This window comes from Prunus mume, linkage group LG2 (assembly GCF_029339155.1).
Source record: "Prunus mume cultivar Tortuosa linkage group LG2, ASM2933915v1, whole genome shotgun sequence".
NCBI lineage: Eukaryota > Viridiplantae > Streptophyta > Magnoliopsida > Rosales > Rosaceae > Prunus > Prunus mume.
This window is the reverse complement of record NC_142699.1, coordinates 8,204,369-8,228,241: the sequence shown is the minus strand read 5'-3', so window position 1 is coordinate 8,228,241 and position 23,873 is coordinate 8,204,369. Positions and strand designations below refer to the sequence as shown.

At 36.9% G+C, this 23,873-nt stretch overlaps 3 protein-coding genes across 7 annotated transcripts; 1 reads left to right on the top strand and 2 right to left on the bottom strand.

Annotated features, from left to right (window-relative positions):
* Positions 1 to 3,261: 3,261 nt before the first annotated feature.
* Positions 3,262 to 6,966, top strand: LOC103319701 (EIN3-binding F-box protein 1-like). The gene is made up of 2 exons (XM_008221275.2): positions 3,262 to 3,546; positions 4,202 to 6,966. The coding sequence occupies exons 1-2, from the start codon at positions 3,522 to 3,524 to the stop codon at positions 6,115 to 6,117; spliced, it is 1,941 nt and encodes a 646-aa protein (XP_008219497.2). The 5' UTR covers positions 3,262 to 3,521; the 3' UTR covers positions 6,118 to 6,966.
* Positions 6,967 to 8,733: 1,767 nt separating this feature from the next.
* Positions 8,734 to 13,475, bottom strand: LOC103319702 (TPX2 (targeting protein for Xklp2) protein family). Of its 4 annotated transcripts, none has more exons than XM_008221277.2 (9): positions 13,019 to 13,475; positions 12,018 to 12,300; positions 11,682 to 11,927; positions 11,500 to 11,540; positions 11,247 to 11,318; positions 11,037 to 11,136; positions 10,869 to 10,940; positions 10,679 to 10,789; positions 8,734 to 9,650 (listed from the first exon to the last, which is right to left on the bottom strand). In XM_008221277.2, exons 2-9 carry the CDS (start codon positions 12,285 to 12,287, stop codon positions 9,177 to 9,179), a joined length of 1,386 nt encoding a protein of 461 aa, XP_008219499.2. In that variant the 5' UTR covers positions 12,288 to 12,300; positions 13,019 to 13,475; the 3' UTR covers positions 8,734 to 9,176. The 4 variants fall into 4 exon arrangements, with proteins under 4 accessions (XP_008219499.2, XP_008219498.2, XP_088901387.1 ...); XM_008221276.3 differs by having other exon boundaries at positions 11,500 to 11,543; positions 13,019 to 13,431; XM_089045261.1 differs by having other exon boundaries at positions 11,500 to 11,543; positions 11,697 to 11,927; positions 13,019 to 13,431.
* Positions 13,476 to 20,117: 6,642 nt separating this feature from the next.
* On the bottom strand, positions 20,118 to 23,735 carry APX6 (ascorbate peroxidase 6). 2 transcript variants are annotated; one of them, XM_089046780.1, is made up of 10 exons: positions 23,387 to 23,735; positions 23,150 to 23,261; positions 22,932 to 23,059; positions 22,619 to 22,689; positions 22,424 to 22,466; positions 22,237 to 22,333; positions 21,892 to 21,975; positions 21,687 to 21,736; positions 21,118 to 21,175; positions 20,118 to 20,533 (listed from the first exon to the last, which is right to left on the bottom strand). In XM_089046780.1, the coding sequence occupies exons 1-10, from the start codon at positions 23,616 to 23,618 to the stop codon at positions 20,431 to 20,433; spliced, it is 978 nt and encodes a 325-aa protein (XP_088902906.1). In that variant the 5' UTR covers positions 23,619 to 23,735; the 3' UTR covers positions 20,118 to 20,430. The 2 variants fall into 2 exon arrangements, with proteins under 2 accessions (XP_088902906.1, XP_008219501.2); XM_008221279.3 differs by having other exon boundaries at positions 21,621 to 21,736; positions 23,387 to 23,726.
* Positions 23,736 to 23,873: the final 138 nt, after the last annotated feature.

Here is a 23,873-nt window from a genome sequence, read left to right as displayed (position 1 = left end):
ATAAGTCAATCGTCAACATATTGAATGATGTTTAGGGTAAATTCAAATATTTTAAGTTCGAGCCCAACATAGAAGTTCGAACTCTCACGAATATAAATAAGTCTATGTTTACATTAGAGATGCAAGTAATTGTACCCATTTGAGCTTTGGCTTAAGATAATCGGGTCGTTGTAAGGATTATTTTTTATTAATAAAGAAGAAGAAAAAGAGTAGGTTGGCAACTTGGCATGATCCTTCACAAGATCTTATAGGTTAATCAGGGGATGTCTTCCATTGGATTTTCTTTTTATTTTCCAGGAGGAGTCCTTGCCCTGCAGCTTATTTAACGTTTTTTAGCTGGAAAATATATTCCAAAGAATCATGGAATTTGGATGCTTTCTTCATTGAGAGGATCCAAATCCATATCCCTAACCAATGGAAAGAAGAAAACAAAACATATCTCATGGAGAGCTCAGCCACTAACTCAGCCACTAAGCCAGAGAGGTTGCATGCTAATTAATTAGCTTTAGCTGGCTAATGATCTGCACCTGCATAATTTAATTATACACTTATAGAAAGCATCCTAGTGCTTATTACTTGGGCCTCTGGCTCTGCGTGGGACTAATTATATTATAATTCAAGTTGCTAGATTTAGTTGCTTAATTATATACCCAATTGGGATTAAGAATAGCGATTAATTAGCCTTGGATGAATTGGAATATGGTCAAACATAGCAGGTACGCATGTTATGATGTTCTTCCAAATTGCTTGAGTAGGATACATTATAAAATCTAGAGAGAGAGAGAGAGAGAGAGAGAGAGAGAGAGGTCTTCAAGTAAAGCAAAGATGATGAATGCTGAAAGTGTTCTTGTGGTGGGTGGGTATCAAAATGTGAATCAGAAAACATTAGAATTAATCTTCTTTCCTTAACCTTCCCTTAAAACAGACATTAGGGAATGTAATAGCCTTTGTTCATGTGGCAAAAGAGAAAAGAGAAAACAATTGACTGGCAAACAGCAAGAGCAAGTTGGGTCAAAAGAGAATCGTATAGGGAAAGGCGAAGAATCAGTGAGCCTCGTTTTTTTTATTTAAATTTGAAGGTGCATATCTCTGCAAAGCTGTGCATTGTACATTGTACATGGATTTGCTGTTATATATTGTTTAAGGTAACTAATATAAATAACTAGTGGCACCGGCCAGTTGCGTTATAGATTAAGTTAGCTTAGCTTCGCGTAATTATCGCTACCATAATCATTCTTCTATACTACGCTTGGATCTGGATCCCATGAGAATGAGATGGCTTTTCCAACTGGTGATAACATATTGTTAATTAGCATTTGTTTACCTTGGAGGAGGTACCCTACCAAGTAAGAAAGAGTACCCTGCAATTGTAGGTTAGTTGGCCCCCCAATCCAAGGACCAGGGAATTCTTGGAGCTCTACAATTCTCTTTCTAATTCAGCCAACCCACTTGCCCTGTTTTGCCAATTATGATAGCCGCGCATTGATTGATCATATGAGTGGCTATAATCAATTGTAGGGCATGGATGATTCGATCCACAGCTGGATTTTAATTTCCCATTTGTGAATTGAATAGAATAATTTCAACTTGATGGGCTGGGCAAGTGAAATTACTTAATTATTTCTAATTTGGGACTCTGCCTCTTGGGAAGTTTCCAAGTTGGAAATCTGCAAGTTGTGATTAATTAAGCATTTAAATTAATCTGATGTACTAATTGGATGGTTCAAGGAATGGGAGGGGGAATTCACATTTCTTTTTCATCTTCTTTGTCAAAGTAATGTGATTCAATGTATTTGATATGACTGACAAAATAAACATACCATATGTCATTTTCAGTCCAATTTTCAAACAACACTATAGATTTCAATTCATTGTTCCCTTGTTATGATGCAGAGGGTACGTACTTGGTTGACTCTAAACGATAGTTTTGAATTTCTATCGTCACAAATTTAAGGGCGGCTGTAACTTGTAATTAATTTAATAATGGTTGTGTATTTTTCTTGATGGTCTTAAGGGTTGTTGTACTTAGTTTCTTTCGATTTATAATTACAAAGTTAAGTTTATCCTAAACTCAGTAATCACAACTCATGGCAGACAAGAAACCTTTCAAGCCAATCACAATAAAATAAAACCAATTCGCTATAAAAATTACTCTTGGACCAAACCCAACCAAATTATAATTAATTTGGTTATGTTTGGTCTATTTGGAGATCTCTAAATCGTGCCAAACCACCTCTATATATATATCACTTGACATTTTATTATTGATTGACATCTTTACTATTATGTTTCATCCAACATATTGCTATCAACAACTTAAAACCCTAACTTATTCAAATTTGATGTTCTCTCTCTCAAAATTCTTTCATTTTCAATGGTAAGAAGTTTTCTCAACTATTGTACAAGTGTATAACTTTCACTTCAATATATATATATATATATATACATATATAAGAGATAATAAAACAATTTATTAGTTTCGTATAAAGGGAAATAACTACCAAACTGGTCAATAAATGAATTCATTTGGCTGAGTGTTTGGTTTGTGACCTAACAAGGCCAGGTCGGGTCCACCTTTACGCGTAAAATATATGTATTATTGAATAAATCTAACATAAAAGGAAATCAAAGCGTACCAAGCTGGACCGCGTCCACATCTATCCAAAACAAGTAAAAGGTTATATAACTTTGACTAAATTTAACATAAGAGGAAATCGAACAGCATAAAACCGGACCACATTCACCCCAACACAAAATAAGTAAGAAATTCATATTTAAAAATAAATCTAACATAATAGGCAATCAAATAAATTAAGTCTCTTTATTTTAAATATATATATATATATATATATATATATATTAGAACAATTTCAGTCTTGTTTATCAATTTTAGTCTTGAATAGAATTCTTAGAAATCTTCCTACTTCTAAGCATCCAAAAAGTGTTTTATATTAAGCTTATTCCAATAAGAAAGCTTCGTTATCCTGTTAAACCAAGACTTCTACCATAGAGAGGGATATTTCCACATCAAATCCAAACCAAACAGCACCACACCATAACCTTGTGTCCAAACAGCCCCACTAAGCAAACCAAATACCAAAACCAAACGTAAAAAAAGCAGGTTGCGGTTTCTGGTATTCATTGGGTGGGTGGAAGAATATTACAAAGAAACCCACTTTCATTGCCCAAATACACTGCATGTGAGTTTTCATTGCGTGTATAGTCAAGTACCGAAACCTCCCATTCACAATAAAATCTCCTAGCTGACCAATACGCACCCTTCATTTCTCTCTTCCCTCACCTCCTCTCTCTCTCTGTGTCTCGCTTTCCTTTTTGCCCTATCTGATAGGGTTTTCATGTCCTTGTAAGCTCCAATCTCTCATGCATCACTGCATCCAAGCACTATACGCCGTTGTTGTAGCCTTAATCTTTTCTGGGTCTCTCTTTTTTGCTCTCTTTCGAGGGTTTTTCGGTGGAAAGCTTTGCGGGTTCGACCTCCTGGGGTTTTTTGAGCTGTACCCATGTCAAAGCTCCTTGGTTTACCTGGTAAGCTTTCAGCTTTTTCATGTTTACGTGTTAAGTTTCAAGATTGTTGACTTACCATATTTGGGGGTTTGTTTGAAATTTGTGGTTTCAAGGCTGTTTACCTTAAATAGTTGTAGATCAGAGATGAAATTTTGTGACTTGACATGATCTAGCTTGTTGATTAGTCGGGTTTTCTAGTTTTGTTGTGAAATTCGTGCATACATGATTCAGAGTACGAGTTCTGATTTCAGTTTCATTTTTGAAATGATAATTTAACTGTTATTGGTCATGGATCCTCTTGAAGGCTTAAGTAAAATAGTTGTACGTTTGAAACCTTGAGATGGGATGTGCCTTCTGGTTCATGTATTTAATTTTAGGATTAATCTTTTCCTTTTTTGGGTGAAATTTATTGCTTTGGATAAGTTAAATTAACGCGTCATGGATCTGATCTGAGATCTTTAATATGAATAGCTTATTGCTTTGAATGAAAGTCTAATTTTGAATTATTTTTTTCTCGTTTGATGTTCTATGCATATGTATTGGATTGGATCTTGGTTAGTTTACTGCAAAACTGTATATAGGGATTTGTATCATGTTAGATAACTGACGCTACTTGCAGTTACCTGCCTGCCTTGTAACATATTATGAATGCTAATATTATGTTCTTGGTTAACAGGTAATGATGATTTTTGCCCTGGGGGGTCAATTTATACAAACCCCAAAGAACCTAGCCTCTTTTTGTCCCTTGGTAATCATGCGGATGTCTTTTTTACTCCTCGCAAGAGGTCTCGCATCAGTGGTACATTTGTTTTCAGCGAAGAAGGTTTCGAGCAGAAGAAGCCGGTGTCTATTGATGTTCTACCAGATGAATGCCTCTTTGAAATCTTTAAACGGTTACCTGGAGGTGAGGAAAGGAGTGCCTGTGCTTGTGTTTCCAAGCACTGGCTTACACTTTTAAGTAATATCCATAGGGACGAATTCTGCAGCAACACAAACGACCTATCTTTGAACCCTCAGGATGAGGTCACTGGAAATAAGGATCAGGAGGTTGAGAGTTGTGGATATCTTTCCAGGAGCTTGGAAGGGAAGAAGGCAACAGATGTTAGACTAGCTGCCATTGCCGTTGGAACTGCTAGTCGAGGAGGATTGGGAAAACTTACAATCCGAGGAAGCAATTCTGGTCGTGGGGTGACAAACCTTGGCCTTAGGGCAATATCCCATGGCTGTCCTTCTCTGAGGGTTCTTTCTTTGTGGAACGTGTCCTCTATTGGGGATGAAGGCTTGTGTGAGATTGCTAATCGGTGTCATATGTTAGAGAAGCTTGACCTCTCCCAATGTCCTGCAATATCTGATAAAGGTTTGGTTGCAATTGCAAAGAAGTGTCCTAATTTGACTGACTTATCACTTGAATCCTGTTCTAACATTGGGAATGAAGGTCTTCAAGCTATTGGGCAGTGCTGCCCCAATCTCAAATCCATTTCAATCAAAAACTGCCCTCTTGTTGGGGATCAGGGAATTGCTAGTTTGTTATCTTCGGTCTCTTATGTCTTGACAAAGGTGAAGCTTCAGTCGTTGACCATCACTGATGTGTCTCTCGCTGTCATTGGACACTATGGCAAGGCTATCACTGATCTTGTCCTTACCAGCGTCCCCAATGTGACTGAGAAGGGTTTCTGGGTCATGGGCAATGGTCATGGGCTGCAGAAGTTGAAGTCCTTCACTGTTACATCTTGTCAAGGTGTAACAGATACCGGGCTTGAAGCAGTAGGGAAAGGCTGCCCGAATTTGAAACAGTTTTGCCTTCGCAAATGTCTATTCATTTCTGACAGTGGGTTGGTATCATTTTGCAAAGCAGCAGGATCGCTTGAGAGCCTTCATTTGGAGGAGTGCCACAGGATTACCCAATATGGGTTTTTTGGCGCTCTTTCAACTGGTGCAAAATTGAAGGCTGTAGCATTTGTCTACTGCTTGGGACTTAAAGACCTGAACTTAGGATTGCCTGAGGTGTCTCCATGCCAATCTCTTCGATCATTGTCCATTCGTAACTGCCCTGGATTTGGGAATGCTGGCCTGGCACTGTTAGGTAGACTTTGCCCTCAACTGCAGCATGTGGACTTCAGTGGGCTTGAGGGTATAACGGATGCTGGGTTTCTCCCACTACTTGAGAACTGTGAGGCTGGCCTGGTAAAGGTTAATCTTAGTGGTTGTGTGAATGTAACAGACAAGATGGTTTCATCCATGGCTAAGCTACATGGTTGGACTCTGGAAATGGTAAATCTTGAAGGTTGTAAGATGATCAGCGATGCAGGCTTGGTAGCAATTGCAGGGAACTGCCCATTGCTTAGTGACCTTGACGTCTCAAGGTGTGCAATCACCGATTTTGGAATTGCATCCCTGGCCTGTGCAGACCAGCTAAATCTGCAGATCCTCGCCATGTCAGGGTGCCCTTTAGTGTCAGACAAAAGCTTGCCTGCTTTGGTAAAAATGGGTCAGACCCTTCTGGGCTTGAATCTTCAGCACTGCAAGGCAATCAGCAGCAGCACTGTTGACCGGCTTGTGGAGCAGCTATGGCGTTGTGATATCCTTTCCTAGGCTGGGAAGAAAAGGGGTAATTGTCCACTCTGGAATCAGAATCACCACCTACAACGATGAGGGTTGAATAGTCAGGAAGTCAAGAATCGTAGTCAGCTTTTGTGAGTAACCACAGCTTATTTAGTTTTTGGGTCCATCAGCAATGGGTCTTTAGACATCAAGTTCCCCGGTTCCCTTTTCCAGGGAAAATGGCCATTTACTCCTTTTTTGCAGGTTTCCTATCATTGGAGATCTGTTCCTGGTATTTTGGCGCCCGGTAAAGGGCTGTCGCTTAGTGGCCATGTATCCCTGAGAATATTGCTACCGGGTTCTTGATCTAGGTTGTCTTTCCAGTTCGCATTTGTCCTGGTTTTGTATTGCTAGGTGTAGGGAAGCTCTTGTTTTTGCTTGGTTATGTTTAATGCTTAGGCCAAGCTCTTTTAGGGTTCCTACCATATCTAGTTCTAAGTCTGTCGATTGTTGGTTTTACCGAGTCGTTCACGTTTTTTTTGCTTGTATTCTGTACGTGATGGTTGGGTCTTATGTTTTCCTCAAAGGGTTTAGATCAGAGTTCCGTAGTCATTGATTTGTCTAGAGGTCCTGTGTTGGGTTGCTTTTGGCAGTTCAAAGTTTTGATGCCTTGTGTTTGGGGGCTTTGGCCTTGGCAGCTTTTTATGAGTCTGCCATGACAATCCTTTCCCTTCGTGGAGGGATTGTTTTTTTATTCCAAGCCCCTGTTTTTCAGGCATCATTTGTTCATGAGCTGTACTCTGCAACTTGTTAATTATGTAATGAACTCTCTATCTGCCCTTTGCGATGTATGCTTTGAATTATAATGAATAAAATTCTCAGTCGTGTTTTATGATATAAGATTGTGATCTTGATTTCATTTTTGTTCTAATTTAGTCATATTCTTTCCGCTCCAAAGATGGAAAAATGATGTAAGCAATTCTCGATACTGTGGAAGCTGTAAACGCGTGCCAAATTATGTGAGCTCGCTTTCTGCGAAGCTTCCTTGGCATGTGTTTTGGACATTTCAAAAATGATGACCATAGATTCAGCCTTTGTGGCAGAAGTCCTTGGAAGGAGAAACACGGGTAAAACGGGGATAATATTGTTTTGCCATTCTTGGCGGTCAAGTGTGATAAATTTTTCATGTGACAGTTTGTAATTGGTTGAGAATAACAAAAAAATACTATCTCAATTCAATACAAGTTTTTCCGTGGAGGTTTGAAGGGCCAAATAAAACTTTTCTAAGGGAAACTGTGGAGATAGAAATAAAGGTCGAAGAGCATGTGGGAAGTTAACTTTTTTCGTTTTTTTGTTTTCTCTGGCCCATGACCTTTAGTTAAAGGCACCTACAACAAGATTGTTTGTATGTCTTGATGATGGTGGGCTTGATCTAGTTCACATTTGCCTCTCTATAATGGTGGTTGCCCTAATTATTCTTGTCTCTATGATTGCTGTCTTGTCTTGTTCACACAAGCAAAACACGCATTCATGGAAAGTGGAGCCTTACTAGAATATGATGGTGGTGGTGATGGTGGTGGCAAGTGATAACCACTAATAAGAGTTTGTGCCAAATACTTGAGAACCACATCTCTAAAAGCTTGAATTAATGCAAGTCCTGGAAATTGTTTTATTAATTTGGAAATTGGAAGACAATTTTGCTTTTTCCATTTGATTTTTTTTTTGTTGCCACATAGCAGACAGCCTGTTCATGTTAATCATAGAATACCACTAGCAAGAGTATTTCTTTTTCAGTAAATTTAGGTTTTAGCTACAAAAAATAAAAATTCACTTTTGGAAAAAGCCAAAACTTTTCTGAAGAAGACAGAAAAACCTCTTAACTTTCAAACTAAAGACATGCAAATGTAATAGATTCTTTAGGAAATCCAAAAATTAGTAAGGGCATTTTTATTTATTTTGGCTCTTTAAAAAATATTTATCTCTCCTTTGGTCTTTTCTATATGAGTAACCAATCATTTACTCCAAAAAAGGTTATGCTGTTATCGTCTGAATCAAGTTAAAGAAGAGGATTGAGTTTTACATTCACTGTTTGCTTAGGTCGATTTCATGTTCATATCTCCATTTCAAAGCAAATCAGCTCTCTCTTCAAAAGCTTTTGATACCCTATTAGTCAATCAATGGCCGGAAGGCTGTTGTAAATTGCAAGAAAGTGGAAGAAAGTGGAGAAAAATCGAAAGAAATTGCATAGGATGAACTGGATAAATCAAGGAAAACAGAGAAACTGAAGAAAATGCAGGAAAACTGCAATAGACCTGGTTATACATGCCCAAATAAGGGTGTCTTGGTCTCTATGTAGCCGGTTGTGGCCTTGCGGTTGCATACCACAACCGGATACATAGAGACCACGGCCACAAAAGACTCTGGTACTGCCTTGTGGTTTTTGTTTCCAACACTTAAGACTCACGTCTAAACCAAGCAAAAAGTTTTGACCCAAAAAAAAACCCCAAGCAACAGTAAACAGCTTGGCTTGTTGTTGACCTATAAAACTAGCTCCATCCTGGTTTTCTCATAAATTGCACAAACCATGGTTCGAAGTCAAAGCCATCTAACTTCGAAATTACCCTGCTTGGAGTTGAAGTAACATAAGAAAGCAAATAGGTCAGGATATTTACATCACAAAATCAGCCTTGATTGATTCCACAATTCCTAATTGTTCAACAAGACAGCTTAAACAGGATATATTTCCAAGCACGAACTATCTAACAAAAGTTTCCAAAATTTTCCCCAAGTCTTCTTCCCAATTATCTGGCCAACTAACGCAATGCTTAAACATATAAATTAGACAAAACAACCTGGCACATAGTTACATACAGTGCGGAAAACTGGAGTGCAGAATTCCAATGACAAGACCAGCAACCTTGAAAGCAAGCAAGCACACAACAACAACCATGCTGCTGACTACAGACAAGACAGACATCACAAAACTATAATGCAAAATTCTTCATGCCTTCTTCGTCGAATTGATTCAGGTATAATACCTTTCTTATTTTCATAAACGGAGTCTTTTGAGGGCTCTCTCTGGTGCATCCAGTTTTGTCCATACTTTGTACTCAATGCTCCAAGGCTATAGGTTCTTCTTGAACATAGATGGGATCATGTTGCTCTTCAACCACTGTCTCGTCATCTGTATGGGGCTGTGCTTCACTTGTCTCAGCCTTCGGAACTGCCTCCTGCTCTTGGGTGTCAGATCCAGCTTCACTTTTTGCATTGGGCAAGATGGCATTCTCCTCATTCATTGCATCAATTAAGTTGTTTTTTCCCTCATTTGTTGTCTTAGAAGTAATTTTTCGCTCATTCCCCGCATTAGGTAAAGTGGTCTTTTCAGACGGCAGTCTAGGAAGAGACTTCCGTTGTGGCTTCTTTGGATGCACAGGAGAAGGCCCTTTAGCAGAGTTCTGAGGAACTTTCTCATCCAGACTAAGCCTGCTTGATCGATCATTGGTATTACTGTTTCCTTCAGAAACAGCAGGAGGTAAGCTCTTTCTACGGCCGAGCTTGGGAGACTTAGCCCTTGTTGTTGGTATCTGCATCCATTGCAATAAAGATGTCAAGGCCAAAACAAACTTCACTAACAATCCCATATCCAATAAATAAATTAACCCTGAATGCTGTCAAATAACAGCAAAGTACAGTGAAGCAGGATTATCATGATGTCATGCCCGCTTTAACCAAAAGTAGGCCTATAGGAACCCATTAGAGAAACCCTCAGATGCAACTTAGGAACTATATAATCTAAACATAAGTAGGAATTCATGTTCAGATTTTATATTAGTCAAGAAAACTGACACAGATTCCTTTTTCTCATTGCAAGGAGGTTAACAAAAAACTGAGAATCCATTTCTGCACACGCACTTCTTCATATACTTCCAGTCGACTATCAAAATGAAAATGGTAATAGCTTGGTGCAGTATTGGGTACAAAGAAACTTGTCAACAAAAACCAGATATGAGTAGTTGTTCCCACCAGCAAATTGAATGGGGTAAGATGATGTGTTATGATTGAGTGATTTATAACTTGTAGGATTGGCATGGTTAACATTTGCAAATTGCCAAGGATGAAGGAGGTATGAACTTAAAAGTTTAAGTGATAATAGATGCATTCTGTTCATATCATGCCTGAAATAAAAGAAAGGGTACAATACAAAAGAATAGGCAATTAACTTAAGACTAGTAAATCTACACACTAAGGGAACATTGTCCACGGATACACATGCCACTAAACTAAGAAATATAAGCACAAATCCATGGGAAGATCTACCTCAGGAATCCATACTAATGCACGTAAGACAACTGTAAAGTAAGAAAACTAGCAATGCAACCAGCATGAGCCCAACAGGGGCATGGTCACTAAAGAACACGCTTGCATTACAAATCACCATTCAGAACCTTCTCAAATAATATATTTGCACACCCTGCGACTAATCTATACATAATTGAAAAATGAATTCTCCAAACTATAGCAACCAAATCAGATTCACCAGAAGACTGCCACTTACACATGAACAAAAGAAAATGCACTATGCCATTTGTGATTTTAAAAAGAAATAGAATACCTTCTTTAGCTCCACCTTAGGAGGTGGAGGCTCCTGATAGAAGCTTGGCATTGGAGTTGCTTTAAAAGTCAGTTTCTTCCTGAGCATCCTAATCTCAGCTTCTAGAGTTTCCTGTAAAAGAATGGAATAATTTCAAATTAAGAACAGGTTGCACGAGCATGTTTATCGTTAAAGATTGATTGAATACCACCTTAGACTTGGCCTGCAAATTATTCTTCTCCATCTCCTTTGCATGTATCTTTTCCTCGAGTTTAGTGTAGAACTGCCAAATGTAATTGTAAACATTACATTGATAACAGAAATAATGCTGGAGGACACAGCATAAATAGAGTAGAAGATGCAAACGCAGAAAGCTAACCTCTCTCCTTTTCTCAGCTCGTTCATCACACCTAAAACTGAAACCGTAGTTCGGAAGTGTACTGACCCTAGGCGGTTTCATGTCTCCTTCTGTAGGACTTCTAAGCAGCAGTTAAGGATAAATGATAAAACAATAACGAAAACCTAGACAGAAAATGTAGGAAGACCAACAGCTTTGGAAGACAATAAATGTTTAAAATGAAAAGGATACAAAGAGGATTGTGATTCTCCTTCAGCCTTATTAAGGGAGTCTTTTTTCAAAGGCTTCAGCTTTGTCTTCTCCCTGTAAAAGGAAAATCACAATAAACAAATAGCTAAGTTAAGAAGTCAATAGAGATGGTTGCTAATTTAAACATCTCAACTAGAGCTGATCACCAAAAATTACGAAGAGAAAATAAAACATAAGAGATATAAGGCACTAGGGAGAGACGAAGAAATAGAGCATAAGCACAAGCAGTACTCACATGGTGCCTTCAGACAATTCTGTATCGGATTTCTCAAGTTGCTGCTGCAATAAGATAGAGATTAGATACAATGATCAACAAGCACAATGATATATAAAAAAAAAAAACCAAACAAAAAGGTTATATCCAAATATTGGGCAAGCTGCGAGGGAAAGAAATCAAGGGCAATTATCGACTTTTACATTGGATGACTGAACCTGTCGCCCATTAAATGATCTAGTCTTGTTAGGGTGTTTTGGGCGTGAAGTTGTAGCAGCTGAACCATTTGAGACAGCAGCTGTCACCTCTCCATCATTTCCATCTTTACTTTTCTTCACCCAAACTGGCGAGACATTCTTGGGACCAGAAGGCTTCTCATTCTTGCTCTTACCTTGACCTTTCTGCACTTTGGTTTGCTTTGAATGAGGAGAGCCTTTCACTTCCCCTTCCTGCATCACAAACACATAAATTGGCATTGCAATCAGGTCTGAAGTCATATAATTACTAAAACCAGCCAACCAAATTCCAGCATTCCCTACCTTAGCAATAGTCAAAGCAATAGTCAAACCATTTCTTTCAGGGTTGACAGTGGATTCCTCTTTGGCTTCCCCAGTAGATGAGTTATTAGTCACACCATCATCCAACTTGACAATATTTTCGATTTTCCCATTTGAAGGTGCAGTCTCGGTCGTAGTAGTTTTGCTGACAGTCCCATTTATGTTGTCTGAAACAACACCAGGTTGTCCATGAACACCATTTTGATGAGCCACCTCAAGCCCATAGGTGGCTACCAAATTATCCGAATCCATGACACACAGGAAGCTACAAAAACAAAAAAGACATTATCATTTTTAAACCATAAACAGCTGAATATAGGTCATTGGTCATAAACATTCCTGCATGCTAGGACGAGAAATAACCATATGTTTAAAACTGTTATCCATAGAGGAGTTACAAGACATCTCGGACTGTAAAATATGAACTCGAACTAAGGATTTGCATATATTGCCCCATCAAACTGTTAATTATTTTCCCCCAATTTCTCAGCAACCAAACAAAGTATTCACATACTCGCTGCCCTTAGGCATCAATCAATTGAAGGAAATTCCAAAATGATTTCAATCAGAAATCAGTAGAAGAAACAGAACCAAAATGAATCTGTTCACCTCTATCCTTTGTTTTATCAAAATACACCAAGATTTAAAATTGAAAAATAAATACATATATAATATAATAAAATCCACATCAACCGCAAAACACAAGCGCATTTCCAGGAGCAAGAATCTGTCATTTTACATTGATCTAACATAAACATGCAACAAATAATTAGTAACAGAAACCAACGATCCGTACGGTTATTGAGAAAGTGGAAAACAATAAAAATCGATAATTAAGCTATCCCGAGAGCTCAAAACTCAATCTTGAAGCCGAAAACAACACAAAAGGCACACGATTCAATAGTTCCCTCACATTTTCCGCTCATTTTCTCGGCACCCAAACGGACTATCAATGTAAAACAAGCTCAACAGTTTCCACTCACCTCGATAAGCGTGAATCAATCAAAACTCCATTAGCTCTGGCCGGACCGGGGAGATGTGTTCAAGGATCTGAACGCCGGAGAGCGAGGGTACGACAGTGACGACGGCTGAAGCGGATCGGAGGATCCGAACCCAGAAAAGGGAGGATCTTTTCGGATTCAAAAGTCGGAGCTTTGATTTTTCCTTTTCATTTTTTTCGGGTTTAAGAAAGAAAATGCGAATAATAATAATAAAAATTCTAGTGGATTTGAAATTTGAAGGAGCGAGTTGAAGCTTATGAAATATGGAAAATGGAAAAAGAAATGAAATTATATGTGAGTTGAGTGAGTGAGTGAGTGAGAGAAGACACGGACTGAGTTATGACTCGGAGGGAGAGGTTTGGGTGTGTGTGTGTGCGTTTGTACGATTGGGATTTAAAAACCAAATCCAGGTCAGGTCAGGTCAGGTCAGGTCACTCTCTGTCTCTGCCCCAACCAAATACATCCCATATACGGCTACGAATACCATACACGGTTTTACGGTTTTACGGTTTTCGAACAAATACAGTTTTAAGGTTAAGTAACCACCTACTTACCAAGTAACCAACCCCCACTTTCCATCTATACTTCTAGAATTTGAAGAAATATTTGTTAAATATTAATATAATTTTTTCTGAACATAGGTGGAAAATCGAACTCTTTCATCATTAGAAGAAGAAATACGAGTCAATGAGATCTATCCCAGTGAAAAATGACATTGTCTTGCATACAAGAGATCTCAGATTCAAATCCCCATGACATCTTCGTTGTGTGGATGTGAGAAATCCAACTCCTCTGTAGTTTAGACTATCGCTTGTACTAAAAAAAATGAAGAAGAAGAAATATGAACCAATGGGGTCTAGTGCAGTAGAAAATTGTATTGATTTGTATACTAGAGGTCTCATGTTAGAACCTCCATGGCACCTTACTAATGCGTGTGTGTGAATCCCCCTTCCCTCTTATAGTTTAAACTACCCCTTATATTAGAAGAGAGAGAAAAAAAAAATTTATTTTACTTGCTAGGAATTGAGGAAGCTAACTTTTATCCATAAAATTTTATGTGTTGAATGAATATAGTTTTAATTTTGATATTTCAGGTTTCACTCATATTCACAATTGATATATTGTTTAAAAGAAACTCCTCTTTCAAAAAATAAATAAATTTGAAGGTAGTGGGTACCTAATTTACTAAAAATGATGATTCATATTTCCTTTTCGTTGGTTATTTTGTTTTCAGATCATAGAGGTTTCTGATTTCTTACTTTACTTTCTCTGGTGGAAATGTGTCTCCTCTCTTCTATCACTTTCTCTTACCAATCATATGGAAAGTGCAATTATGGAAATTAGTTTTCTTCTTGCCAATTATGTGATAAAATGCATTTTGCAGATCTAAAATCTTTATTTCCTAAACAAATTTAGAAATTATCACCTCTCTCTCATTCTGTGGATTTTGTGGGGACAATGACTTTTCTTTTCTTTCAGTTGTTATCAAATTCAGTGTTTCTCCACTAGAAAATCGATATTTTACTCTCTATATGGAAGAACGAAACAAAAAATTGTTATATTATTTACATTTTTGTCTATTTTCCTTTTTTTTTCTTCAAAAATATATGGAAAAAAAATAGGGAAATACTAGCTACATAAATAAGTTTTGTAGTATATTAGGCCACACTTGCATTGTGAAATTAATTAACGAGTTGTAATATGGGTAGACAACATTTTATATTGCATGAACTCGAGGTATAGAAATAATAAATATATATACGTGTGATAATATGAGTTAATTAGTAACACCATCACACTGAAAACCTACTCAACTACATATCCTTTCTACATTCTCCGATCTCATTCTAATCGTGCAATGTGATTTGATCATCAAAACCGTCTATCTTCTAAGTCACCCTTTAAATGTCATCTTGAAAAAAGTCCTCAAATCAGAAATGGTTTAGTCATGTAATTGTCATACAATAAAGAGACGATCTGAGTGTTTTAAATTATCACACTATTAATCACATGGCTAAAAGCTGATTTTGTTATTTTTTGCGAGAATTATATATCCTTGAATGATGACCTAGAAAATGAACCATTTCTATCAACATGCCAAAATAGGAAGTGGAATTGAGAATTTTGAAAGAAAAGATGACGAAAAAAGTAGCCTGCATTCCCCAAAAATAAAAACAAGAGAAATATTTTAGAAGTTTGTCATATTTTTTCAAATTGTAAGCCATGCTATAAGAAAATTTTAATCAATAAAGTCTGTACTTTAGAATGAGTTATCTTATTATTTGCAATTTAGCAATACAAATTTGCTCATCAGGCAATCTCAGAGTTATATCTTACTATTTTACACTTTAAAATAGTATCTCAAAATGTTACACTTGTGCCTCTACTCTCGTATGGCTTGACAAGAAAAACTCCTGTCCGAACTAAAATTTTCTTGAATGATAGAAAGAGAAAGAGTGGAAGAAGAGGGGTGAGGTGAGGGGATGAGGTCGTGACAAACCGACCAATTCAGCTGAGTTGTCGGGTGTGTAAAGTAAAGAGCTGCATGCAACCGACACCTTCTTTACGGGCCCGTGGCCACCATGCGATCCGATTGTATGTAACCGAAGAAACTTCCCATTCTCTCTCTCTCTCTCTCTCTCGGCTCTTATTTATAGCCTACTGTTGCAAATTCATACTTCTTCTGTGCCCAGACTTAAATATATGGATGGCATCCACATGCATGGGCATGGCAATCTCTCGTTGGCTGCATCAAATCCCCTTTTAAATTTAATTTGCTAGAGCCAAATTATTTAATGCAAAAAGAATTTTTTTAAAATAATAGAGGTGGGTTATTTTATCTTTTCGAGGCTCAGGTGAAAGGATCTCTCTCTTTATGATGAACAATATTCGATTCCGTCAAACAACTCTAATTGACATAGCTACAATGAATATAACATATAGGGTTAGGGTGTTTTCACAACCCTAAACCCTATAACACCCAAGTTTGAATCTCCCTCCTTATAGATTAGATGAATTTATAGTTTAGATTATCGCTAAAAAATGTATTCTCACTCAATAGTGATTTGAATTATAAATTAACAACATAACATATTAGAGTGACAGTCTCGTATTGCTTTATAAACACACTAGCCTCTTCGCACGCGCTTCTGCGCTTGCGAGAGGCTTTTTTAAAAAAATTTAAAATTTATTTTATAATTAAAAAAGATAATGGTTAGTTATGTTCCATAATGGTTATTTTGAATGTTTCACAATTCCCTACATTTTGCTTTATATATAGATAATAATAATAATCTAAACCGGATTTTAAGATTATAAAAAGGGTTAAGGAAAAGCAAAAGAGAGGGGAGAAATTAGGCAAACAAACTAGGACCTACTACAATTCAAACCACCACTTGTTTAGCAAAGCATTCTCAAGACCGAAGGAAACTTTTCTTTCTTGTTTGTAACTTGCTGTGCTTTTAATATACTTTAAATAAGGATATAGTTTAAGGAACAGATTGGATTAGACAGTTCTTTCTTATATTCAAACTAAACAATTTGCTTTCACTTAATAGGATGTTTTACCTTTAAAGTCAAGTTGGCTGGAAAGATAAGATTTGATCCAAACGGAGTCTTCCTTGTCAACCTTGGACACCTTTGTGCGTATGCACCAAATTAACATATGTTACCACTAACTCTGACTATGTCCATTACCAAAGAGAAAATTGAACCATGTCATAATTTCTTGTAATCTTATCATAGCAACAACAAAAGATTATTTATTTATTGGGGGGCAAGTTTGAGGGTCAGATATATTTTGATAGATCATCGCAAGTCAAAAGATATATAAGAATATGATCGAGAAATTATAGGCCTGTGTATGTCATGATTAATTTACTAAATATATCAAACACCATTCAGATGCTCACCCACCCCAATCCTCGCCACTTGCCCCTCTTTGCCTCTTTATTAGCCTCTCATAGGACTTTTATCAAACAGTTTGTCCTCATAGCATGCCTCTGTAGAAAACGACATCGTTATAGGTTATAAGGAGGAGACACAAGGAAGCAGAGGTGCATGGGAGCTGGCAATGTATGCCCCCTTGTGGTTATAACCCTCCTCTCCACGACATTCTATATCACTTGCACGTGTGGTCTGTGCCCCACTAAATCCTCATTGGCTCTGCGCAGAGGTCAATTAGTCATAAACATAAAGGACTCTTCTTCTTCTTATATTAGGTAGGCATGACATGATTGACTTAGAAAACCTACACATAATTTTGGTTTGTGCTTATCTCCTCCAATCTGCCCACTGCCCTTTCTCTCTGTAACCCCAATTTTTGTACTACATATGCTTTGTATTTTGCAGTCATCAAGAACAAGGGTGTATCATGCCATTGCACCTAATTACACTTGCATTCTACATTTTCATGATGCTTTTGTAGACGAGATGGGCTGGTCTATTTTTGTCATGTGACATGTTGAATAGTCAAACATTCCAATTCAAAAATGACTTGCGTTTGAGAAAAAAAAGTTGATTGTCAAATTTAAACACATGTCATCTTTTAACTGGATTGTTCTGTCACTCAATACTAAAACTGCGTGATATGATTGGTCCGAAGTAAAATTTTCTATTGTCGAAGTGGGAATTCTTTGATCTTGGGTTCTAATCAAATTGTGATGGCGCCTTAAACGATTGCGACTTACAAAGAGCTAGTCTTAATTTGAAATCACCTCTTTCTATATCAAGAGACTTCTTATTCTTAGGTATAATCTGTAGTTTCGTGTAAGAATATACATCTTATATGAGACTTGTAGTGCTGAAAAATAATAGTTCTCATTCATTCACATTAAAGAAAACTTTTCCTTTTTTTTCTTAGAATGTGATTGAAAAAGACCGGAATATAAATATGGAACCTATTTTCTAGACAAAACAAAAGAAAACCTTATGCTGATTACTGACTTTGGAAATACTTCTGGACTTGGCCTCACCCAGGTGAACGAACCACTGGTCAGGAATTCTGGTGGCCCAACAATGTCTTCTTTTACTTTAATTCTTCTTGCCCCCTAATCACTCCCATTGGTATTGTTTTACAACATATTAAAATTTAAATAAATAAGTTATATAAATTTTTAAGTATTGTAACAACTTAATTAGAAACTAGGGTTGAAGTTTTCTAACTGTTAATTCCATTGCCTGAAAAATTAAGTTAATTTAGCGTTTGAATAAGTGATCTCTTAGCGTAATTAAAATTAATTTAATGTATAATATAGAAAGAGTTTTCATTGAGGGATCCATATTTGAGGGACACCCTTGTTGGGCCCACTTTATATTGTATTTCACTAATCCAAACCGTCTATTTTGTATATTATCATTCAAGCATCATCTCTACAAAAAAATCACTTGAATCCGATATTATTTAACCATTCTATTGAATTATTGAAATTTATTACTTTCTTGAAGTAATGTGTTCATTGATTTTGTAGGACATAATTGGATGTCGAAACAGTTTTCGATTTGTCTATTTTTTTGTAAGGATGATCTATAAATGTAGACTTAAAAAATAGATGGCTTCGATCGTTGAAAAAATATATGTAGAGGACCCTAAAGGATATATCTCAAATAATCCTCAATATGATATATATATATATATATAGTACGATAATCTAAATTACATGAGAGAGGATTTCACACTCACACACATAACTATATGTCATGAATTTAACTTGAGACCTCTGGTATGTAATTCAAGGCCGTTTTCTACTGGACTACACCCGTTGGCTAATTTAGTGTTTATTTGATTGTTTTAAAGAGAAAATGGAAAACGAAAAAATGAAAACAGTTTAATGTCCTTTTGGGACCACAACTGTCAAATACTAATCTGGCGCATGTGCTTATACCCAAATCTCATACACACACATTTCTTTCTGTATTTGTACAGACATTATTGTGAAAGCTAGTTGATTACGATCTCTTTTGTTTTAATTAACTAAACAATATAGATTCCTATGCAGATATTTGCTTAAATATAAGTTGGTTCCAGACATGAGACATGTGATCAAAATTTAAATTTGAAAAATCCATAAATAAATCATTTTAAAAAACTAGTGTTTGAGTAATTGATTAAAAGATAAGGGTTTCGTTACTTTCATTACAGAAAGATACACTGAACAGAACCATTCAAAACAAGACCTACAGGCCACAGAGCATACAATGCAGACATCAACACAGGGACCCTCTGGACTGTCCTTATATGGTTTGGTTTTGTACAGGGAAAAAGTAAAAATAAAATCGAGAGGCTCGAGATCTTTTAAGCACTAATGCAAAGCTTTCGTTCTCCAATGTGGGATATTTTCGTAACACAATTAACATTTTTCTTATTTATGTACAAATATAATCTTTTCTTTTTTCGAAAGTTTCATATGCTTTTTTTTTCAATGTTATTTTCTTGGCAACCCTTCGGTGGTGACCACAGAGACGAGAACTGGTCAAATTACAATATCAATTAAAAGCAGAAAGCGGAGTTGAGTTGAGACGTCCATTTAGTTTCAGCATCTAATTCTGCTTTATACATGTCATGGATAAGTTTGGATCCAAGCCAAAAATTAGGACCCTTAAGAGTTGCCTGACTCACAAGGATTAGCATACCTTTGGACATATGTTTTTGGCTCAGAACTTCACTGCATATTATTATTTTTATTATTTGCACCGATGCCTCTCATCTTTCTATTCAGCTCATTTGCGTGAACTTATGTGATCGATAAATGTGGTTTAAATAGATAATATATATTACGAGGAAATGGGCCGCATCTTCGACGAGGAATGAGGGAAGTGGGTCTGTGTTTTTGGTACCCAGAAAACAACCTTTGGGGCCTTGCTGACTTGCAGTTTGCTCAGGCCCAGAAATTAAACTCTGAATCCACATGCTATTAATTGTAATTTAGAAACTACGAAAATCAGTGACACAGCACAGCTGAGAATGGGAGTCCCCACCATTAGAGAGATTATCTTGATGGATCACTTTCTTATGATTAAATTATGAAGCTAGAAATTTATGATTGCTCTATAACCTAGACTTTCTCACATCATACAGCTACACTTCTGGTCCAAAAATTCATTCTTTTTGTGCTTCAAGAGCCTAAACCAAGTAAACATTTTACTGATTGTACATCAAGGTCGTACCTGAATGATTTGATGACATGTTAATTATGCAATATAAAGTCTTGCCTGGGGTCACCTTCCTTACCTGTCAGCTAATCATTTGATTAATGCTGGCAGCTAATCATTTAATCATTTGATGGGTCACTTTGAACAGTTTATATGAGGATCTGATTGACCAACATTCATCACTTCTTGATCTGTACTGTGTTCCATTTCTGCATGATAGGCATTATGTTGCTCCTGCAATTATTTCACAAGCTCTTCCACCTGGCTCCTGAATTCACTAGTTTGACATAAGCCTTCTTGAAATCTTCAAAGAAAACGTCCTGGTCCTCAGCATACTTTGTGATCCATCTGTACACGAAATAAGCTTCTCTTCAGTGGGATATGAATACAAAACACATACTACATGTAACATAAACATGAAAGTTGATACCTACAATGCAAACGAATACTCGTGTATACCGAAAATGTATGCGTTTTGCTTGCATGGATTAGGCAATATCTAATAACTTTCTGATTACTAGAGCATAAACATATCATATAAGTAGACACATATTTATGAGAAATATGTAAGTCAAAGTAACTAAATTAGTTGGCTAGCTCAAGGCAACGTGACAAATTTTCATTTCATTTCCAAATCCAGATTATTAGATACAGACTTAAACCCTTGCATTTTCTTTTTACAAAAGAAAAAAACATGTGATGATCATTATCTCAACTAATGTGAAGAACTTGTGGATTGATTTAACCTAAATTAGATTTGTCTTGCATAACTACTGTTTAAAGAGATATTCGCTCTTTATTTCAAAGTCTTCCAGCCGAATTACATTCATTTCAATACTTGTTTTAATAACTGGTTTGGCTGGCTTAAATGCTTATCAACATATGGAAGAGCAGAAAAAAGGACAGCTGAAAGTTTTTGAAAGAAAATAGACCTTAAGCATTCATCATCCTTGGCAAGTGCACGATCTGAAGGAAGCCCAATCATACTACCTGCATGCAAAGAATAGAATCAGTAACAGCACAGTAAAGAAAAGGAAACTTTCACAAGGGGAGAAAATAAATGTATACAAAGTCATGAATTTTTAGAGGTGTATAGATAAGTCGCAACAATGTTTTCCCTCTATCATGGATCGCATGAAAGCATGCATTCATTGGGAAAAAAAAAAGGACCATATTAATCAAGCAAATTGATTAAATCGCACTTGTGCATGAAAACGAAAAAAATAAACTGTTTGAAGATCAAACAAAAATTGGAAGTTCACTCTTATGAAAAAGCAATTACTCAAATAATAGAACATGATTACTCCATTACGTTCATCTTTTTCTGTTATTATATCATGTTTTAAGTTTGTAACATGAACTCCCCAAGAGAGGCGAGCTTAAGTGAGAGCAGGGTTTTCTCTTTCAGCCTATTATCCATGTCACTGCTATTTACCCGAAGATGGTTTCTCAAGCAGAATTTTGAAGTATGTATTGTCAAAAACTGTTGGACTTCCGAAACCTTTATTTCCAATGGTATGAGCTCCTGACAGAGCAACAAGTTCTTGAGTTCTGCAAAAACAAAACAGTCACGTTTTAGTTTAAACCTGTACCAAGCAGAGCCTGGGATGATAAACTTTCCCCCAGTGCTTTACTTACAAAAAGGAAAAAAATACATCTAGAACATACAAATTGAAAAAGGTATCTTTTAGCATATATGAACTCACGAAAAGCCTTTTGTTTGAAAGCTTTGCCTCAGAGCAAAGGCATCCAGAGATTCTGCAGGAAGTTTTCCTTCAGGATCAGGCTCCCTAAAACAAAAAGATGAGAGAATGAGATAAGTAGCTATTCACAATGTCATTTCTAAAAATTGGAATTATCAATTTTTGGTAGGATAGGATTAGATTGATGCTCCATATTAATGCTGCAGAGAAACAAGACTTAGAGTTTTCTTTCCACTAACTCTACTTTTTTCTTTTTCGTTATAGTATTTCTAGTAGCATTAATAAAACTTGGCAACTGAAATATTGAGGATTCAAGCACGAGGTTGTTTTTCCATTGATGCAGCTTACTTTGAATCTAATCTGCCCAACGAAACTTGGATTGTTGGACCTCCACATATTGAAACTGCTTCAGCTCCAGCCACAGAAATCATGTCTGCCCAGGACACTAATTTTGGAAACATCCACATGTTAGCACAGCGCTAAAACAACCATTAATACGGAAACCTAGTCAAACAGTATTTCAGAAGATAGAAACCTGGTTGTACTGTATCCACCTCACTCTTTGCTTTCTCTAGAATCTAACCAACAATTTAATCCACCAAGAAGTTAGCTGGTAGAAGATCGTTTAAACGACTCTTATTTAATCGATATCTTTGTTCAACAAATTAAGAATTTGGGAATTCGATGGAAAGTAATGAACAGATACGCATATAAGAGAGAGAGGGCATGCCTTGAAAGGACTTTTAAGACCTTTATTTTCTGGTCTATCAAGTTCGTAAATGACAGAACCATTCATACCGCCTGCAATAGCAACATGAATGAACTTCAGACAATATCTATATTTCAAAGGAACACATGTCAGTGGTTGGCAATTGATTGTGCAATGAAACAATTCTGAACCATTGGCGTATCGGCTACTCACAACAAATCTGAACCATTCGTATATGAATTCCAATTCCAGTTGATATTGCTTCAATTTGAAAGGCCAATGCAGCCATGGAAATGAGTAAAAAACAATGGCTAATGCATACAAATATAGACACCTGAATTCTCATCAACTTGAAAGGTCCCTGCATCATGAAACACCAAACGAAGCACACCAGCAGCCTTACCCTTGGTCACCACCTTCCTAATTTCCTCCTTCACAAGCTCATATTCACTTAAATCCGACCTTTCAAATGTCACAGAAAAAACCCAGTAATTACTTTACAAATATTAATACCCACAAAATTGAAAAGATCGAAGATTTTGTTTAACTCACTCTACCGCCTTCGCAGCAAAGGCCTCTATGCATTCAGAGAAAGGAAGAAGCAATGGCAGTGTGGCTGTCAGTGTAAATACCAGTCCTCTTCTTCCCAAGACGCGATCTTTTCCTGTGATTTTGTAATAATTGGTGCATCAAATAGTACAATTCAGCTTCCTTCCATTGTTCTAAGCAACCCAACACAGTCAACACCTAATCTAATCCGTGATTCATTAGGGTTTTGCTTGCTTTTACCTGAAGAAGCGGCGTTGGCGGGGGTGAGAGGGTTGGCGCGAAAATTGACCGTTGAGGGGGATTTGGCGGGAAAATTGAATTTTAATGGGAATGTGGAGGAAGATGTAGTGGAGGAGATAAGGGAGACGGTGGAGGTAGTTGATGCCATCTGTAACGGACGGTGGAGGTAGTTAAGAAATGGGTTTGTGCGCCTTTGAAGAAGAGAGATTTTTATGTTGGAAAGGGGACTCATCCCCTGCGGTCGAGTCCAGGGGATCAATGTACTCTTAAACACCACAAAGCTTAAGATTTGTTAAAAGCCAACCTTTGTTTCTGCGGATGTTGTTTTGGGTTTTTTTTTCTTTCTTCCTTTCTAAAGAGAGGTTGTTTTGGGTCTTAAAACATGCACCTTTTACTTGGGCATCTTGAAAGACGAATGGGGATTGCAAGCTTTGTAATATCTCTTTATTTTGCAATACTAAACTATATCGAACGCTTTATTTACAGA